Below are 15,647 nucleotides of genomic sequence, written 5' to 3' on the forward strand. Positions count from 1 at the left end.
CCGAGGCCTTTTATTAGTTGACAAGTCTCAACAACTTCCTCTCCTGAGAAAACAGTTGGAGCATGATGGGACTCCATCATGCACGATCAATTGATGTGGCGACCTCAGCTTTAGGTTTCTGTGTTCTGCCCCCTGGTCTCCTTGCCTCACCTGTCCTCTTTATATTCTGCAGTAGTAATCGTAGCAATAGCAACAGCCAGTTTACTATATATAACAAATTATGTTGGAGTCAATTACCCATCCAATATCAGGAAGGAACTAAAACTTCTCCTACACCTACCCAGGCCCGGATTTGCGGCAACTAGCATGTAGCATGCTGCCCAGCCACATGAGTAATTTCCTAGATTCTGGAGCTGCTCCAGTAGTAGGACTGGGAAGGGGGTGGGGGGCTATGATCGGAGCCAGCCTAGCGGTGCCTGGTTTGTAAATTGGGCTTGGGTGAGGCCGAAGCATATCCTGAAGTGCGAGGAGTGCCAGTGAAAAAACTAAAATTGGTCAAAGGAAGAACCATAGGGTAAGGGCTGGTGACAGAAATGATCAGATGTATAGGCCAAAGTTTGGGGCAGACACTAGGAAATGAAGTCAAAGAAACCAAGTATAGGGCTCAGTGTCATCCACCAGGTCTGTAAACACAGCATCACAATTATGGAGACAAATGGCAAGTAACTAATGAAGCATGTGTCCTCAGCTAATGTATGGGCATGCGCAGCAAGGGCAGTAGTGATTACATGCACTTATTTACAACCATGTTTAAACTGTAAGCTCATGCCACTAATAAACTGTAGCTGTAGGCTTATGCCCTAATTCCACTTCATTCTGTACCATTATATGTTGGGGGTCACTGTGCCACAATAATAATGACTCCTGGAATATAATGGCAATATCATTTTAGGGGGCCTACCGCAGTTTTCCATGCTGAGGTTAAGGTATCTTATTATTCTGGAGCCACTTTTACCATTATATTCTAGTGGCCACAGTTCTATAAAATGCTGTGTGCCTGTGACTGTGCTATATATTGTGTGTGTGGGGGGGTCATTTTGTATTTTATTATGGTGGAGGCCACTGTATCATTATATGCTAGATGTTGCAGTTCTATAATAGTCGGGGGGGGGGGTGTTTTGTATGCTGGAAGTTGCTGTTTTTATGCCAGGGTTCTATATGCCTGAAATTATATGCAAGGGGTCACTGTGCCAGTCTGTACTGTAGTTATAGAGGCTTTTTATATTGGGTCACATTATCTGCCTCTTGCTGTGTGCAAATACTCATTCCTCTCACTATATATTGGCCTGATGTGCCAATAGTACCCACTGTTTCACTGTATATTACATAGTAACATAGTAAGTAAGGTTGAAAAAAGACACACAGCCATCAAGTTCAACCTTTTAGTTCTTTTTTTAATCTGCCTAACTGCTAGTTGATCCAGAGGAAGGCAAAAAAAAAAACATCTGAAGCCTCTCCAATTTGCCTCAGAGGGGGAAAAAATTCCTTCCTGACTCCAAAATGGCACTCGGACTAGTCCCTGGATCAACTTGTACTTTGAGCTATATTCCATAACCCTGAATTCCCTCACTTGCTAAAAAGCCATCTAACCCCTTCTTAAAGCTATCTAATGTATCAACTGATTCAGGGAGAGAATTCCACATCTTCACAGCTCTCACTGTAAAACAACCCCTTCCGAATATTTAGGCGGAACCTCTTTTCTTCTAATCGGAATGGGTGACCTTGTGTCAGCTGGAAAGACCTACTGGTAAATAAAGCATTAGAGAGATTATTATACGATCCCCTTATATATTTATACATAGTTATCATATCACCCCTTAAGCGCCTCTTCTCCAGCTTGAACATCCCCAATTTGGCCAGTCTTTCCTCATAGCTAAGATTTTCCATACCTTTTACCAGCTTAGTTGCCCTTCTCTGTACCCTCTCTAATACAATAATGTCCTGTTTGAGTGATGGAGACCAAAACTGTACGGCATATTCTAGACGGGCCTTACAAGTGCTCTATACAGTGGAAGAATGACCCCCTCCTCCCTTGACTCTATGTCCCTTTTAATACAGCTCAATACCTTATTTGCCCTTGATGCTGCTGACTAGCATTGCTTGCTACAGCCAAGTTTATCATCTACAAGGTTTATAAGTGGCTTGGATATTCTTACATCCCAGGTGCATGACTTTACATTTATCAACATTGAATCTCATTTGCCACTTAGCTGCCCAGATTGACAGTTTATCAAGATCGTGTTACAAGGATGCCACATCCTGGATGGAATTAATTGGGCTGGATAGTTTTGTGTCATCTGCAAACACTGATACATTACTTACAATACCCTCCCATAAGTCATTAATGAACAAGTTAAATAAAAGTGGACCCAATACCGAGCCCTGAGGGACCCCACTAAGAACCTTACTCCAAGTAGAGAATGTACCATTTACAACCACCCTCTGTACTCGATCCTGTATATCCAGTTTCCTATCCATGTGCAAACGACTTCATTAAGCCCAACAGACCTTAGTTTAGAAAGCAGTCGTTTATGGGGCACGGTATCAAACGCTTTGGCAAAATCCAAATAGATCACATCTACTGCCCCCCCCTCCAGAATCTTACTTACCTCATCATAAAAAGCAATCAAATTTGTCTGACATGACCTATCCTTCATAAAGCCATGCTGATTGCTGCTCATAATGCCATTGACTAGGACAAAATATTGAATGTGATCCCTTAACAAGCCTTCAAATTATTTGCCCACCACAGATGTCAAACTTACTGGCCTATAATTGCCAGGCTGAGATCGTTATCCCTTTTTAAATATTGGAATAACATCATCTTTTTTCCAATACATAGGCACCATACCAGATGAAAGTGAATCTGAGAAAATCAGAAATAGGGGCTGGTCTAAAACTGAACTAAGCTCTTTTAGAACCCAGGATTGTATGTCATCAGGCCCTGGAGCCTTGTTTACATTATTTTTTATTAAAGCATTCTGAATCATATCCTGAGTCAGCCACTGACTAGATTGAGCTGAGCCATTAGTGCAGCTATAAAGTGAGCCTGGGAACTCAGACTCCTCTTTTGTATACACTGAAGAAAAGAACTGATTTAACACATTTGCCTTTTCTGTATCTGTTACAACCATACTGGTACCATTATTTAATGGAGCAACACTCTCATCCTGCATCTTTTTACTATTAATATATTTAAAAAACTTTTTAGGGTTAGTTTTCACCTCCACCACAATTAACTCTTCATTTCCTTTCTTTGCCTTCCAGATTGCTGATTTACAATATTTATTACAGTGTTTATATTCATTAAATGCAGCTTCTGTCCCAACAGATTTGTGGTTTTTAAATGCCTTTCTCTTCTTTCCTATTAACGTCTTTACTTCTATATTAAGCCACATAGGATGATTCTTAGAGCTTCTACATTTACTCCTTAAGGGAATAAATTGAGAACAGTAATGATTTAGTATAATTTTAAATGACAACCATTTCTGTTCTGTGTTTTTAGCTGAAAACTTAATGCCCCAATCAATGCTCTGTAGGGCAGCCCTCAAGGCACTAAAATGAGCTTTTCCAAAATTAATTTTGGTGCAGCCCATCCCTAGCAAAGAGCCTGTAGCCAAATGAGAAATTAACCCAGTTCTCCAAAAACCCAAAACTATTCTGTCTGGTATGTCAGTAGTACCCACTGTATAATATGCCTGGTGTTCCAGTAGTACCCACTGCTCTCACTGTATAATCCGCCTGGTGTTCCAGTAGTACCCACTGCTCTCATTTATAATCTGTCTGGTGTTCCAGTAGTACCCACTGCTCTCACTGTATAATCTGCAGGTGTTAGTACCCTCTCTTGCCAGGACCAATTGTTCTCACTGTAATGTCAGTCATTATCATGTCTCTCATTGTGCTTGACTTGCTTTAGCCATAGATCTTACATTATGATATAGCAGAGATGCTATGAAGGAGTGAGAAAGGGGGCTAGGACCCTGCAGCAGAACAGGGAGGAGGGCTGTCAGGCAGCCATTAGCAGGGACAGCTGGGCTAGGCAGCACTGAGAGCGAGAAGCAGCAGCTAAAGAAGTGATCAGCCATGGGGGAGACAGATTGGTTCGGGAACAGGAAAGAACCAGCCAAGAGGAAGCCAAAGGCATGACCCGACGAGTGGAGTCACAAAGCAGGCGAGCAGGAAGCTAAAGCAGGGATTTCCCGAGAGCAAGAACAGTAAGACAAGCAAAGTCAGAATCATAATAAACATTCACTGATCTTACATTGCTTGTGCCAGTTCACCCAGAAAAAGGCAGGGCTACAATTAACCTCCCCCTCAGCCCATTGGCCACATTGCTTTAACCCGCTGCCAGCCGGACACAATGTTCCTAACAAACAGTGGCATATGAATAGGAATACCAGAGCCAGCCTGAAGCTGCCCACATATGAGATTTACTAACCTGAGCAGCAGCAAGTTCTATGGGACTCTACCCAGAGCATTCCAATTACACTTTGTATAATGAAAGTGCATAACTTCCAATATTCATTAAATACACATTCTCAGGGGGTTTAAAGTTACTTATTTGCATTGTAAGTGTAATGTCAATTTAAATCAGAGTCTGACTCTTTCTTATCTCTGCACCTCTGGTCCTGTTCAGAAGCCAGCTTTGCTCTACACACACACTGCCCACAATGCCATGTGTATTCTGTGATGAAAGGGGACCCCTCACCCAAAAAAATTACTCAAAATCCTATTTTATCACAATGAAGTCAAGCAAAATGAACTTTAATTACACTATATAAATAGTTTGAATCTTGTTTCCTTCAGACTGGGAACTGGGAAATAATTATAGCAAGCAGACATGAGCCATTTTGTGGACACTGTTATTAAGGCAAGCCTTGCATCATCTCAGAATCTTGTTTGTGCACCAGAATGGGGGACCTGATGTCCATTCCCATGCACTGGCTACACAATTAAATGGTGAAGAGAACGGGGGAATGTGTGGAGAGCAGTGACATCTAGGAAGTGCTGAATGGAAAGTGAAAGTAATTGAATGACCCGCCTCCATGCCTAAGGCATAGAGGAGGGACAGGCAATATTTGATTTTTAAATGAGCTTACAATAGCTATGAATGCTTTAATAAAAAATAGAAATTGGATTTCATGTTTAATTTGAAAAGGACTTTTTTATACAGATTGTTGTGTCTGGGTGACAGGTCCACTTTAGCAGCATGCAAGGTGTTGTCAAAAAGTACTGGCTGGAGGAGGAGAGAGCTTTTCATACATTGATTAAAGAGTCAGAACTAACAGTGCAGGGATCAGAAAGAGACAATGAGCCACTGTTTTTAACAGCAATTACATTTACATAGAATTTAAACATTTTAATAAATGTATATAGAAACGTTTCTTTAAATTACATTTGGCATCCTTGTGTATATTTTCATTTTTTTTTTGCTGCTCCCCTTCTCTTTGCAGGCAGGGCAGCTTTTGGCAAAAAATGCAATATGTTGCGTGGTGCTGAAATCCGTCGCATCTGCCTTAGGGTTGCCATCTTTACCCCCCGACGACCTCCGGGGGGGGGAGAGGCAATGACTTGTTGGGGCGGGACCATGGCGTGTGGGGGGCAGGTCTGTGAAATCAGGGGCAGGGCTATGACCAGTGGTGTAACTAAGATATTACTGGGCCCCACCGCAAATTATTTTTAAGGCCCCCAAAATGTCTAGAGGTTAACTTGTTTTACCAATATTTATAGAAATTATATATGAATTAATGCCTCTACACCCCCTGGGCCCCCTGCGGCCACAGGGTCTGCTTCCTCTGTAGTTACGCCCCTGGCCCGGTTTTGCTAATTTTGAAAACTGGGCAGCCAGTTTTGACCCGAACAGCCATTCAAAAACCGGGCTGTCCTGGTCAAAACTGGACAGATGGCAACCCTAGTCTGCCTGCATCCGAGTGGAGACAATGCTTTCAGCAGAGTGGATTCTTGGCCTGTGTTTCTCCACAGGCTGAGATCCACAATAGTCTGGCCCTAGCCTTTAACTGAACCAGACAGCACCTGCCAAAACTACACTGCTGGGTTCTGATTTAAGTGGCAGCCGTAAAAATAATGTGCGTTCCAGAACCCATTGTTCTCACTGTATAATGTAATCAGAGAATAATTACCCATTGTTCTCACTTTATAGTGTGGTAGGACTGCTATTGTTCTCGCTGCACTAGAAGAACTGAAATTCCAATTTAAATTCAGAATTTCTGCACTTTAAGCTACCAGAAGCAACTTTTTGCTTCCCCTGGTAACTTGTGGGCTGCTGCTGCCTGAGATGATTATCTAAACTCACCTCATTGGCGCAGTGCCCCCGGATATAACTGTGGCTTTTATCTACAGAGCTTTCCAGAGTTAGCTATTCCCTAGTCACTCTTAAGTATTCCCCTGATTTCTGATGATTTTCCACAATTTTTGATGATTTGCGGGCGCAGAACATTTCAGTGAAGTCAGTGGAGCAATGTGCGAGTGTGCAGCGCCTAATCTGAGGCTTCAGGAGAGGTTGTACACATGCACGTGATGTCACATGTCACTTTTCAGGGGTTACATATTTGTACTGAGTCTGTGTTCTGTTACATTGTGCCTTATATGCCAGAACACCTTGGGCTCAGACACAAGACTTATTCACTTGGTTTGCTAAATTAAAATAATTTATTGTTTATTACACAATTAGTAAACACCAAAGCAGGGTGAAGGAATGTGGGCAGACCATTCCACCCAGAATGAATATTCAAGCCAAGTTTATAGGTCTTTCAATTAATTCTGATTTGATCGTTGATGCTTGCTGTGGCCAATGACTACCTCAGCATGAGAAATGCAGAAGTGCACACTGGGCATTATCGACTATATTTATATATTTTTTCCCCTAAATACATTTGTTATTGACGCTCCAAATAACATTGTACTTTGAAGAATGGTGAGGGAAACCAGATATAGGGCATGATAAACGGTGAGATGCAGGTTATAGCCGCAAGGCACATCTGTGCTCTAAGCCTGTTTTCATCTTCAGGGACAGGGCCATCTGGAGGTCTGGCTGGATATCTTTACTTAAAAATCAGTTTTACAGTTTAACGGAGTAAGAAATCTCTGAGGTGCTGAACTGAATCCAAACCCTAATTAACATAGTTACACTATGATAAAAATGATATAAATAAATTGAACAGAAAATTGTTGAGTTCTGCAAGAACATAAACAACGCAGAGCTGAGCCCCCCTGCAAAAAAATATTTCAGAGGGCTCAGCGGTGATCAGCAACCTCACGCTCCAATCCGTCCTTTCTCCACCCCTTTTCTACCCTCTCATGTTTATTTTAACATATTTTATGGCAGTAGGGTGACTATTGAGGAAGCAGTCTTCATCGTCCAGGCGTTTGCTTTCTCTATAGTTACGTCCACTGATACCAATACCCATTTACTTTTGATATCTGTCAGTTTGGGAATGAGGCAGGTTTTAGAAAGTCAACATTAGGATCAGGCAAAATCCTAATTTTGTTGCATACTTATGGTGCTAAGCACCAAGGCTCACTTCCAGAGTCTGGCCATCACCAGCTGCATCCACAAGTAAATGGGAATCCACGGGCAACCTGGGAAACAACAACTTGGTGAAGAAAATTATTCATACTATGCTAGCATTTCCTTTCCTTTTTGAGCACTTCAGCCAATTAAAAGCCATAAGTAAATCAGCCAATGTTGAAACAACCCACCCTGTGTTCTACAGGTTTGATTTTGTCCAACTGCTGTTCTCTATTTTTGTAAGTGACTGTTTTGGAAATGACCATGGTACCTACATCATGTTTTTCTGCTTGTTGTACCCTTAACTCCCTTTTAATGCTCTGACCCTGGAAGTTCCCTAGACTAAATTGTCACTCCCTGTCTTTTGTTTGTCTCTTTGGATCAGCATGTGCCAGTACTGTTCTGTTCAACATTTCATTGAGTGCTTCTTTGAGGTTTTGTCTTATGTTTGGCAGCTTTTTATTGGCCCTGTCTTCCAAAAGTCATTCCCTCTGTCAGGTCCGTGAACTGGCTTTGTGGCCTATTTTGTAAATAAAGTGCTGAATGAATGGATAGGGACTCAGTTAAAACTTCAGCAGAGTAACTGAATTTGCATAGGGTGATTTTATATTTAAGGCGCAAAGAACTAAGACAGAAAAATATTTCATATTATTTCCAGTGTGCTTAGTGATAAGAGACAAGCAAAGATTTAAGCTTATGTGCTGTCCCAACCCTTGGTATCTGGAGCAATGTTTTCAAAATCAGTAGTCTGGTAGCACCTCAAAAGTGTTCCTTGAACAGCAGAGCTAAACAAAATGTTTGATGATCACTCAGAACTGATTTTAGAGTCAGCAAAATAGTCTGGACTGGTTTGAAAAATAGCAATAGCAGTACAATATAGTTTTGTATGCATATTTAATGATATTTCAGTAAAAGGTGTAATATGCTATAAGTTTATAGATATGATTGCAGAATTTAATGGTAATCAGAACTTTAAAGTGGACCTGTCACCCAGACAAAAAGCTGTATAATAAAAGTCATTTTCAAATTAAAGGGATACTGCCATGGGAAAAAAATTTTTTTTCAAAATGAATCAGTTAATAGTGCTGCTCCAGCAGAATTCTGCACTGAAATCCATTTCTCAAAAGAGCAAACAGATTTTTTTATATTCAATTTTGAAATCTGACATGGGACTAGACATTTTGTCAATTTCCCAGCTGCCCCTGGTCATGTGACTTGTGCCTGCACTTTAGGAGAGAAATGCTTTTTGGCAGGCTGCTGTTTTTCCTTCTCAATGTAAGTGAATGTGTCTCAGTGGGACATGGGTTTTTACTATTGAGTGCTGTTCTTAGATCTGCCAGGCAGCTGTATCTAGTGTTAGGGGGCTGCTATCTGGTTACCTTCCCATTGTTCTTTTGTTTGGCTGACGGGGGAAAAGGGAGGGGGGTGATATCGCTCCAACTTGCAGTACAGCAGTAAAGAGTGATTGAAGTTTATCAGAGCACAAGTCACATGACTTGGGGCAGCTGGGAAATTGACAATATGTCTAGCCCCATGTCAGATTTCAAAATTGAATATAAAAAAAATCTGTTTGCTCTTTTTCAAAATTGAATATAAAAATCTGTTTACTCTTTTGAGAAATGGATTTCAGTGCAGAATTCTGCTGGAGCAGCACTATTAACTGATTCATTTTGAAAAAAATGTTTTTTTCCCCATGACAGTATCCCTTTAAACATGAAATCCAAATTCTTTTTTTTTTATTAAAGCATTCATAGCTTTTGTAAACTCATTTAAAAAGCTCAGCTGTCAATCAAATATTGCCTGTCCCTCCTCTATGCCTTAGGCATAGAGACGGGCAAGCAATTAATTTCACTTTCTATTCAGCACTTCCTAGATATCACTACACATTCCACCAGTTCTCTTAACCATTTAATTGTGTAGCCAGTGAATGGACATCAGGTCCTCCATTCTGGTGCACAAGCAATATTCAGAGATGATGCAAGCCTTACGTTAATAACAGTGTCCACAAAATGGCTCCTGCCTGCCTTCTATAATAATCAGTTCCCAGACTGATGGAAACAAGATTCAAATAATGTATACAGTGTAATTAAAGTTCATTTTGCTTGACTAATGTGATAAAATAGGATTTGGAAATTTTTTTGGGGTTAAGATTAGATATTAACATGCGCAAAATTTACCCCAGTTCCTAAACCCTGAAAATCTGCCAGATACATTGGGTAAAGCTGGCCATAGGTGTTGAGATTTTTAAAAGATCCGATCATCATCGTGAGACCACGATTATCTCGGAATGATCGTACGATCTTACGAATTGTCCATCAACTAAAAAGACCAATTTGCCAGGAAAACAAAGGGGAGCTGCCTGCTTGGCCCTGCATAGATAGATTGCACTGGGACCGACAAAGATTTTTTGACCTGGCCGATCAATTTCCTGACAGATGTGGGCCGAAAAATCGTAAGATGTACGATCGTTCAAATCCCACTAATCGCACGATAATTTTCGAAGGATTGGTCGGACTTCCCTAAAATCGGTCGTTTGGCAAGAGAAATCTTTGTGTCTATGGGGACCTTAAGTTAGAAAAGTCTGTCAGACAAGCACTACTTTGGTGCATTGATGTGGTCCTTTTCCAAGGGGTCTGCTTAGGCCCCTTTAGGATCTTAGAGTCAAAATTGGCCCATTATGCGTGTCTCCAAAGATCCACTTGTTTGGTGAGCTTTCCAAATGAACGGATGTTTGAGTACATTGCCAACTTTAGTTATTACATTTGTTAGTGGCATAACTTGACTTTGATGGGCCCTTGTGCAAAAAAACTTTTGGGGTCTACTCCTTGTTGTGTTAACAAAAACCCTACCCCTGCATCTGTGAATACATGGATTGGATATCATGGTGCAGGCAGGAGGGAGGGTGCAAGGGGTATGTGGATTCTGTGCAGTCGCAGGTCGGCTGATATATGAAATGCAGGGAAATTTTGGCAATAGACAGTTCAAATTAAATTGATTCTATCAATGAATAATCATTCTGAACAGATTCATTGGTCACAGGGCTGACTCCCATACTTAATCTGGGTACCCTGAAAAGAACCACTGTTCTACCTCTTAAAGCTGCAATATCTGGAACACCAGTTGATGGTTATTTCTCTTCTACAACAATGTTGCACCGATTTCTTTGGAATGTTGAATTGTTGAGAGGAGACATTTTTGACTGCATGTGATGCAAAAGTTTGGTTGTAGTGCTCTCTGCTGTATGTGGGAAGAAGCGCAAGCATAATGGAAATGGTGTCCTTTCAGCTAAAGTAGTGATGTCCAGCTTAAGCATTGTAACAAGACCATTATTTAACACCCTTTTTTGTAGGGATGCACCGAATCCACTATTTTGGATTCGGCCGAACCCCCGAATCCTTTGCGAAAGATTCGCCGAATACTGAACCGAATCTTAATTTGCATACGCAAATAAGGGGTGGGAAGGGGAAAACATTTTTTACTTCCTTGTTTTGTGACAAAAAGTCACGCAATTTCCCTCCTTGCCCCTAATTTGCATATGCAAATTTGGATTCGGTTCGGCCAGGCACAAATCCGAATCCTGCTGAAAAAGGATGAATCCTGGATTCGGTGCATCCCTACTTTTTTGTTTGTAGCCTAGATGGTAGATATGTTATAATATCACAAAAAGAAGTCTATGCAGCCAGAAGTCTGTGGAAAGCCATGAAGCAGCTTATGGCCTCTTGTCTAACAGTAGGCAACTGTATATTAAATTTATTTAATGAAATGTTCAGAAAGGGGGGCATCCATTGGCATTGGGAAGGTCCCATTGTTCTATTTAGAAGTGTCTTTTCAGCTTTGTTTGCTACCTATCAGTAGTTATCCCTTTCTTTTCTCTCTTCTACGTTGGTAAAATCTAAATCCTCATCCGCTCTTCTCTTGTTGGGCAAAAGCAGTTCCAGACTGGCACTCTAAAAACTTTAGTAAATGCCAGAGGGTTGCTGTAAGCTGCCATAGACTGGTGCTTTATATTTGGCCTGTGTGGGGCTGCCAGGGCCTTGTGTACTTGAAATGCCAGGGCCTAACAGTTAACTTAAGATTTTGTTCCCACTGCAGTGCACCCAGCCCCATTAAGGACCCCAAATATTGATCAGCCAGTTAACTTCCCCTGTATCTGTCTGCTCAGTCTAACCCTGCTTGGCAGGTACTAACTGATCTTATCCGTCTCCTACAATGCTGCTATTAAGACCTCCTGATTCCCTTACATAATTCTAGAAGTCAAGGGTTGATCCTGGAAACTGAAAACGTTTCTTCAGATCACAGTTCTTCAGCCCAGTCTGGTGATTTTCTATAACAACCACTTTGTTTTTTCAAATGTTAAGCAGCAAAAGGTGCACATATATAATATCTTTATCTAAAACATATAAAAACGTATTTTTCCTTTCTTTCAGGTGGTTGTTCGTGGTACTAATGAATAGAGCATTTATAGCCTCCAAACTCATGAGCTATGAATGGTGACCAAGTAGAAAGGTCCTAATGGCCTCCAGAAAACATGAAAGAAAATTCTTTGCAAGTGCTACTGATGCCAACCCAAATTGGTTGAAAAAGGAACATAATGGTGAATTTGATAAGAATTTGGCAGAACATGATGGTGAAGAAACAAAACTGAATGATCTCCAACAGACAGTCCATAGCACAGAAAATCCATGTGAAATATATTCCAAATGTTCTGCTACAAGTGTACATCTACCTGTGGGCCGGCAGTATAATCATTTAAACCCAGTCTGTTCTGCCATTCACAAGTGTACTGTCTGTGGGAAGCAGTTTTCTCGAAAGTCAGACTTGACAGTGCACCAGAGGATTCACACGGGTGAGAGGCCATACAAGTGTTCATATTGTGGAAAGGGCTTCTGCCAGGCATCCATGGTACGGAGACATGAGAGAACTCATACAGGTGAAAAACCCTATCAGTGCTGTGACTGTGACAAGTCATTTGCTCGTTCCACCTCCCTACTGATCCACAGGACCAGGCACACTGGGGACAGGTCCTTAAGATGCGACTGTGGACGAATGTTTATTAACAAGGCATTCCTTCAAAAGCATCGGCAGACTCATATGTATCAGCCGCATCCTTGCAATATTTGTGGTGAGGTCTTCAAAAACCAACTTGGTCTCAGGGTGCACAAGCGTAGCAAACACTCCGAGAAATCCTATAACTGCTCTGAATGTGGAAAATGCTTTGTACGTTTACACCTGTTAAAAAAGCACCTGAAAAAGCACAATGATGATCAGCCTAAAGCGTTTCACACACAGAAAAGGAAAATCACCTCTGATTCTTTCTTTGTAAAACAGACTTCTCCTATGCATCTGGGGGAGAAAAAAAAGCTTAAACATGAAGACTTCAATATCTCTCTGGACTGCTCTGTCTCTCCTAAACATTCTGTTTGCCTTGAGTGTGGCAAGACATTCAGCAACCCCACCGCTCTGCAGAAGCATCAGTTGATTCATGGCAAAGGTTCTCTTATTTGTGCAGAGTGCGGAAAAACCTTTGTTCGGAAGTCGGACTTGACCGTTCATTTACGAATTCATTCAGGGGAAAGGCCTTACAGTTGTTCATACTGTGGAAAATGCTTTTGTCAAGCATCCATGTTAAGACGTCATGAGAGAACACACACGGGGGAGAAGCCCTATCAGTGCTCAGAGTGTGAAAAATCCTTTGCACGCTCCACTTCTTTGCTCATTCACAGGAATTCTCACATTACGGACAAGCCATTTAAATGCAAGTCTTGTGATATAACCTTCTCCAACACAACTCAACTTCGTCAGCACACCAAAACACACAGGTTTCCTATAAAAGCCCCTTGTGATATGTGCAATAAATCATGTGGCCAGGCTCATGCTTGCGGCCTACATGGTTCAGGGCAGTTGAGTGAAGATCCTTTCCTCTGTTCTGACTGTGGAAGGACTTTTAACAGTGATTTAGGATTGCAGAGACACTTACTTACGCATGCACAACAGCCCTTCCCCTGTAAGATGTGCGGTGTTGTTTTTAATAGCCGCTTTGATTTTAGACTCCATCAGCGCAGTCATCCACCTGATAGGCCCTTTATCTGCTCTCATTGTGGTAAGAGCTTTCCACGTTTAAACCTATTACGTATTCACCAGAACACCCACACTGGAAGCAGACCCTACGAGTGCTCCTTTTGCAAGAAGACATTTTCAGATCCCTCGACACTGCGGCAACATCGGCAAAGGCACCAAGGGGTAAAACTGACTTTATTTAAAGATAAGGCTGTTCCTGTGAACCAGGAGAGTGCTAATCCCTCCATAAACACACATGCCTGCCCTTCAGTATGTCTTGAGTGTGGCAAGACTTTCAGCAATCCTTCAGCATTACAAAAACACCAGCAGTCTCATGAGAAAGAATCTCTTCTTTGTGCCGAGTGTGGAAAGAATTTTGCTAGAAAATCAGACCTAACAGTCCACTTGAGAATCCATACAGGCGAGAGGCCATATAAATGTTCATACTGTGGGAAGGGCTTCTGCCAAGCATCAATGGCGAGGCGACACGAAAGGACACACACTGGAGAGAAGCCATATCAGTGTTCTGACTGTGAAAAATGCTTTTCTCGCTCCTCCTCTCTATTGATCCACAGGAACAAACATATTGATGCCAAACCGTTTAAATGTGTTTCCTGTGACCAGACTTTCTCAAATGCAGGCCAATTACACACTCACGTAAAGACTCATGAAGAGTACGTAAATAATCCTGCAAAGAACAACCTCCCTAATGAGAAATGACAAAGTTCATTAAAACACTTAGGGGCAGATTCACTAACTTCGAGTGAAGGATTCGAATGAAAAAAATTCGAAGTATTTTTTGGGTACTTCGACCATCGAATTGGTTAAATTCGTTCGAATTCGAACGAAATCGAACGAATCGAAGTAAAAATCGTTCGACTATTCGACCATTCGATAGTCGAAGTACTTTCCCTTTAAAAAAAACTTCGACCCCCTACTTCGGCAGATAAAACCTACCGAAGTCAATGTTAGCCTATGGGGAAGGTCCCCATAGGCTTGCTAACCTTTTTTTGATCGAAGGATTTTCCTTCGATCGTTGGATTCAAATCGTTCAAATCGTTCGATCGATCGCAGGATTAGCGCTAAATCCTTCGACTTCGATATTCGAAGTCGAAGGATTTCAATTCGAGGGTCGAATTTCGAAGTATTTTTAACTTCGAAATTCGACCCTTAGTGAATCTGCCCCTTAGCATTCTATATCTATCATTTGGAGTTTTGTACATAATGTTTATGATTTGTTGATATGATGAAGTTTCTAGGGCAATGTAACACACACACACACACTATATACTATATATATATATATACTAGATATATATATATATATATATATATATATATATATATATATATTACATTATATTATATATTATATTATTAAATACAAGTGTATTTTTATTCAACCGTTCGGCTCTACAACATGAGCCGACTTCAGAGAGAGACGGCTCATGTTGTAGAGCCGATACGTTGAATAAAAATATACTTGTTGTATCACAAAGACCTATGAGTGAGGACTTTTGCTGTTTTGATACTACTTTGTAATGTTCCAGCACCTAGGCATTTATTTGTGCTCTGTGTTCACCAACCCAGTGGTTTGTACTATTTTTATATATATATATATATATATATATATATATATATATATATATATATATATATATATATATATATATATATATATATATATATAAAGTCAATTGTGGTGAGCGCACTCTTACCGGATTTTTTAGATGATGGGTGCGTTGGTCAAGTTTTTTGCATATGTAGTAAAGAATGGACCCGCACTCCAATGTTCTTAGTGAAAAAAATGATGTGTTTTATTCACAATGCATATCCAACGTTTCGGTCCACGCTGGGACATCCTTGAGAAAGGTCCCAGCGTGGACCGAAACGTTGGATATGCATTGTGAATAAAACACATCATTTTTTTCACTAAGAACATTGGAGTGCGGGTCCATTCTTTACTATATATATATATATATATATATATATATATATATATATATATATAGATATAGTCCAAATATTGGTGCACTCAAAACAAACGTTAATGCCTAGGTGC

The 15,647-nt window shown here is 40.8% G+C and overlaps 1 protein-coding gene across 1 annotated transcript; it reads left to right on the forward strand.

The window, feature by feature from the left end:
• The first annotated feature begins 3,985 nt into the window (after positions 1 to 3,985).
• LOC108713540 (zinc finger protein 420) lies at positions 3,986 to 14,378 on the forward strand. Its single transcript, XM_018257099.2, has 2 exons — positions 3,986 to 4,214; positions 11,956 to 14,378. Exon 2 carries the CDS (start codon positions 12,041 to 12,043, stop codon positions 14,303 to 14,305), a length of 2,265 nt encoding a protein of 754 aa, XP_018112588.1. The 5' UTR covers positions 3,986 to 4,214; positions 11,956 to 12,040; the 3' UTR covers positions 14,306 to 14,378.
• The last annotated feature ends 1,269 nt before the right edge of the window (positions 14,379 to 15,647 follow it).

Source organism: Xenopus laevis, chromosome 4L, assembly GCF_017654675.1.
Source record: "Xenopus laevis strain J_2021 chromosome 4L, Xenopus_laevis_v10.1, whole genome shotgun sequence".
In the NCBI taxonomy this organism is placed as follows: domain Eukaryota; kingdom Metazoa; phylum Chordata; class Amphibia; order Anura; family Pipidae; genus Xenopus; species Xenopus laevis.

Excerpts from the sequence above, each read along its gene's own strand:
- LOC108713540 (XM_018257099.2), top strand. The coding sequence starts at position 12,041 with ATGGCCTCCAGAAAACATGAAAGAAAATTCTTTGCAAGTGCTACTGAT.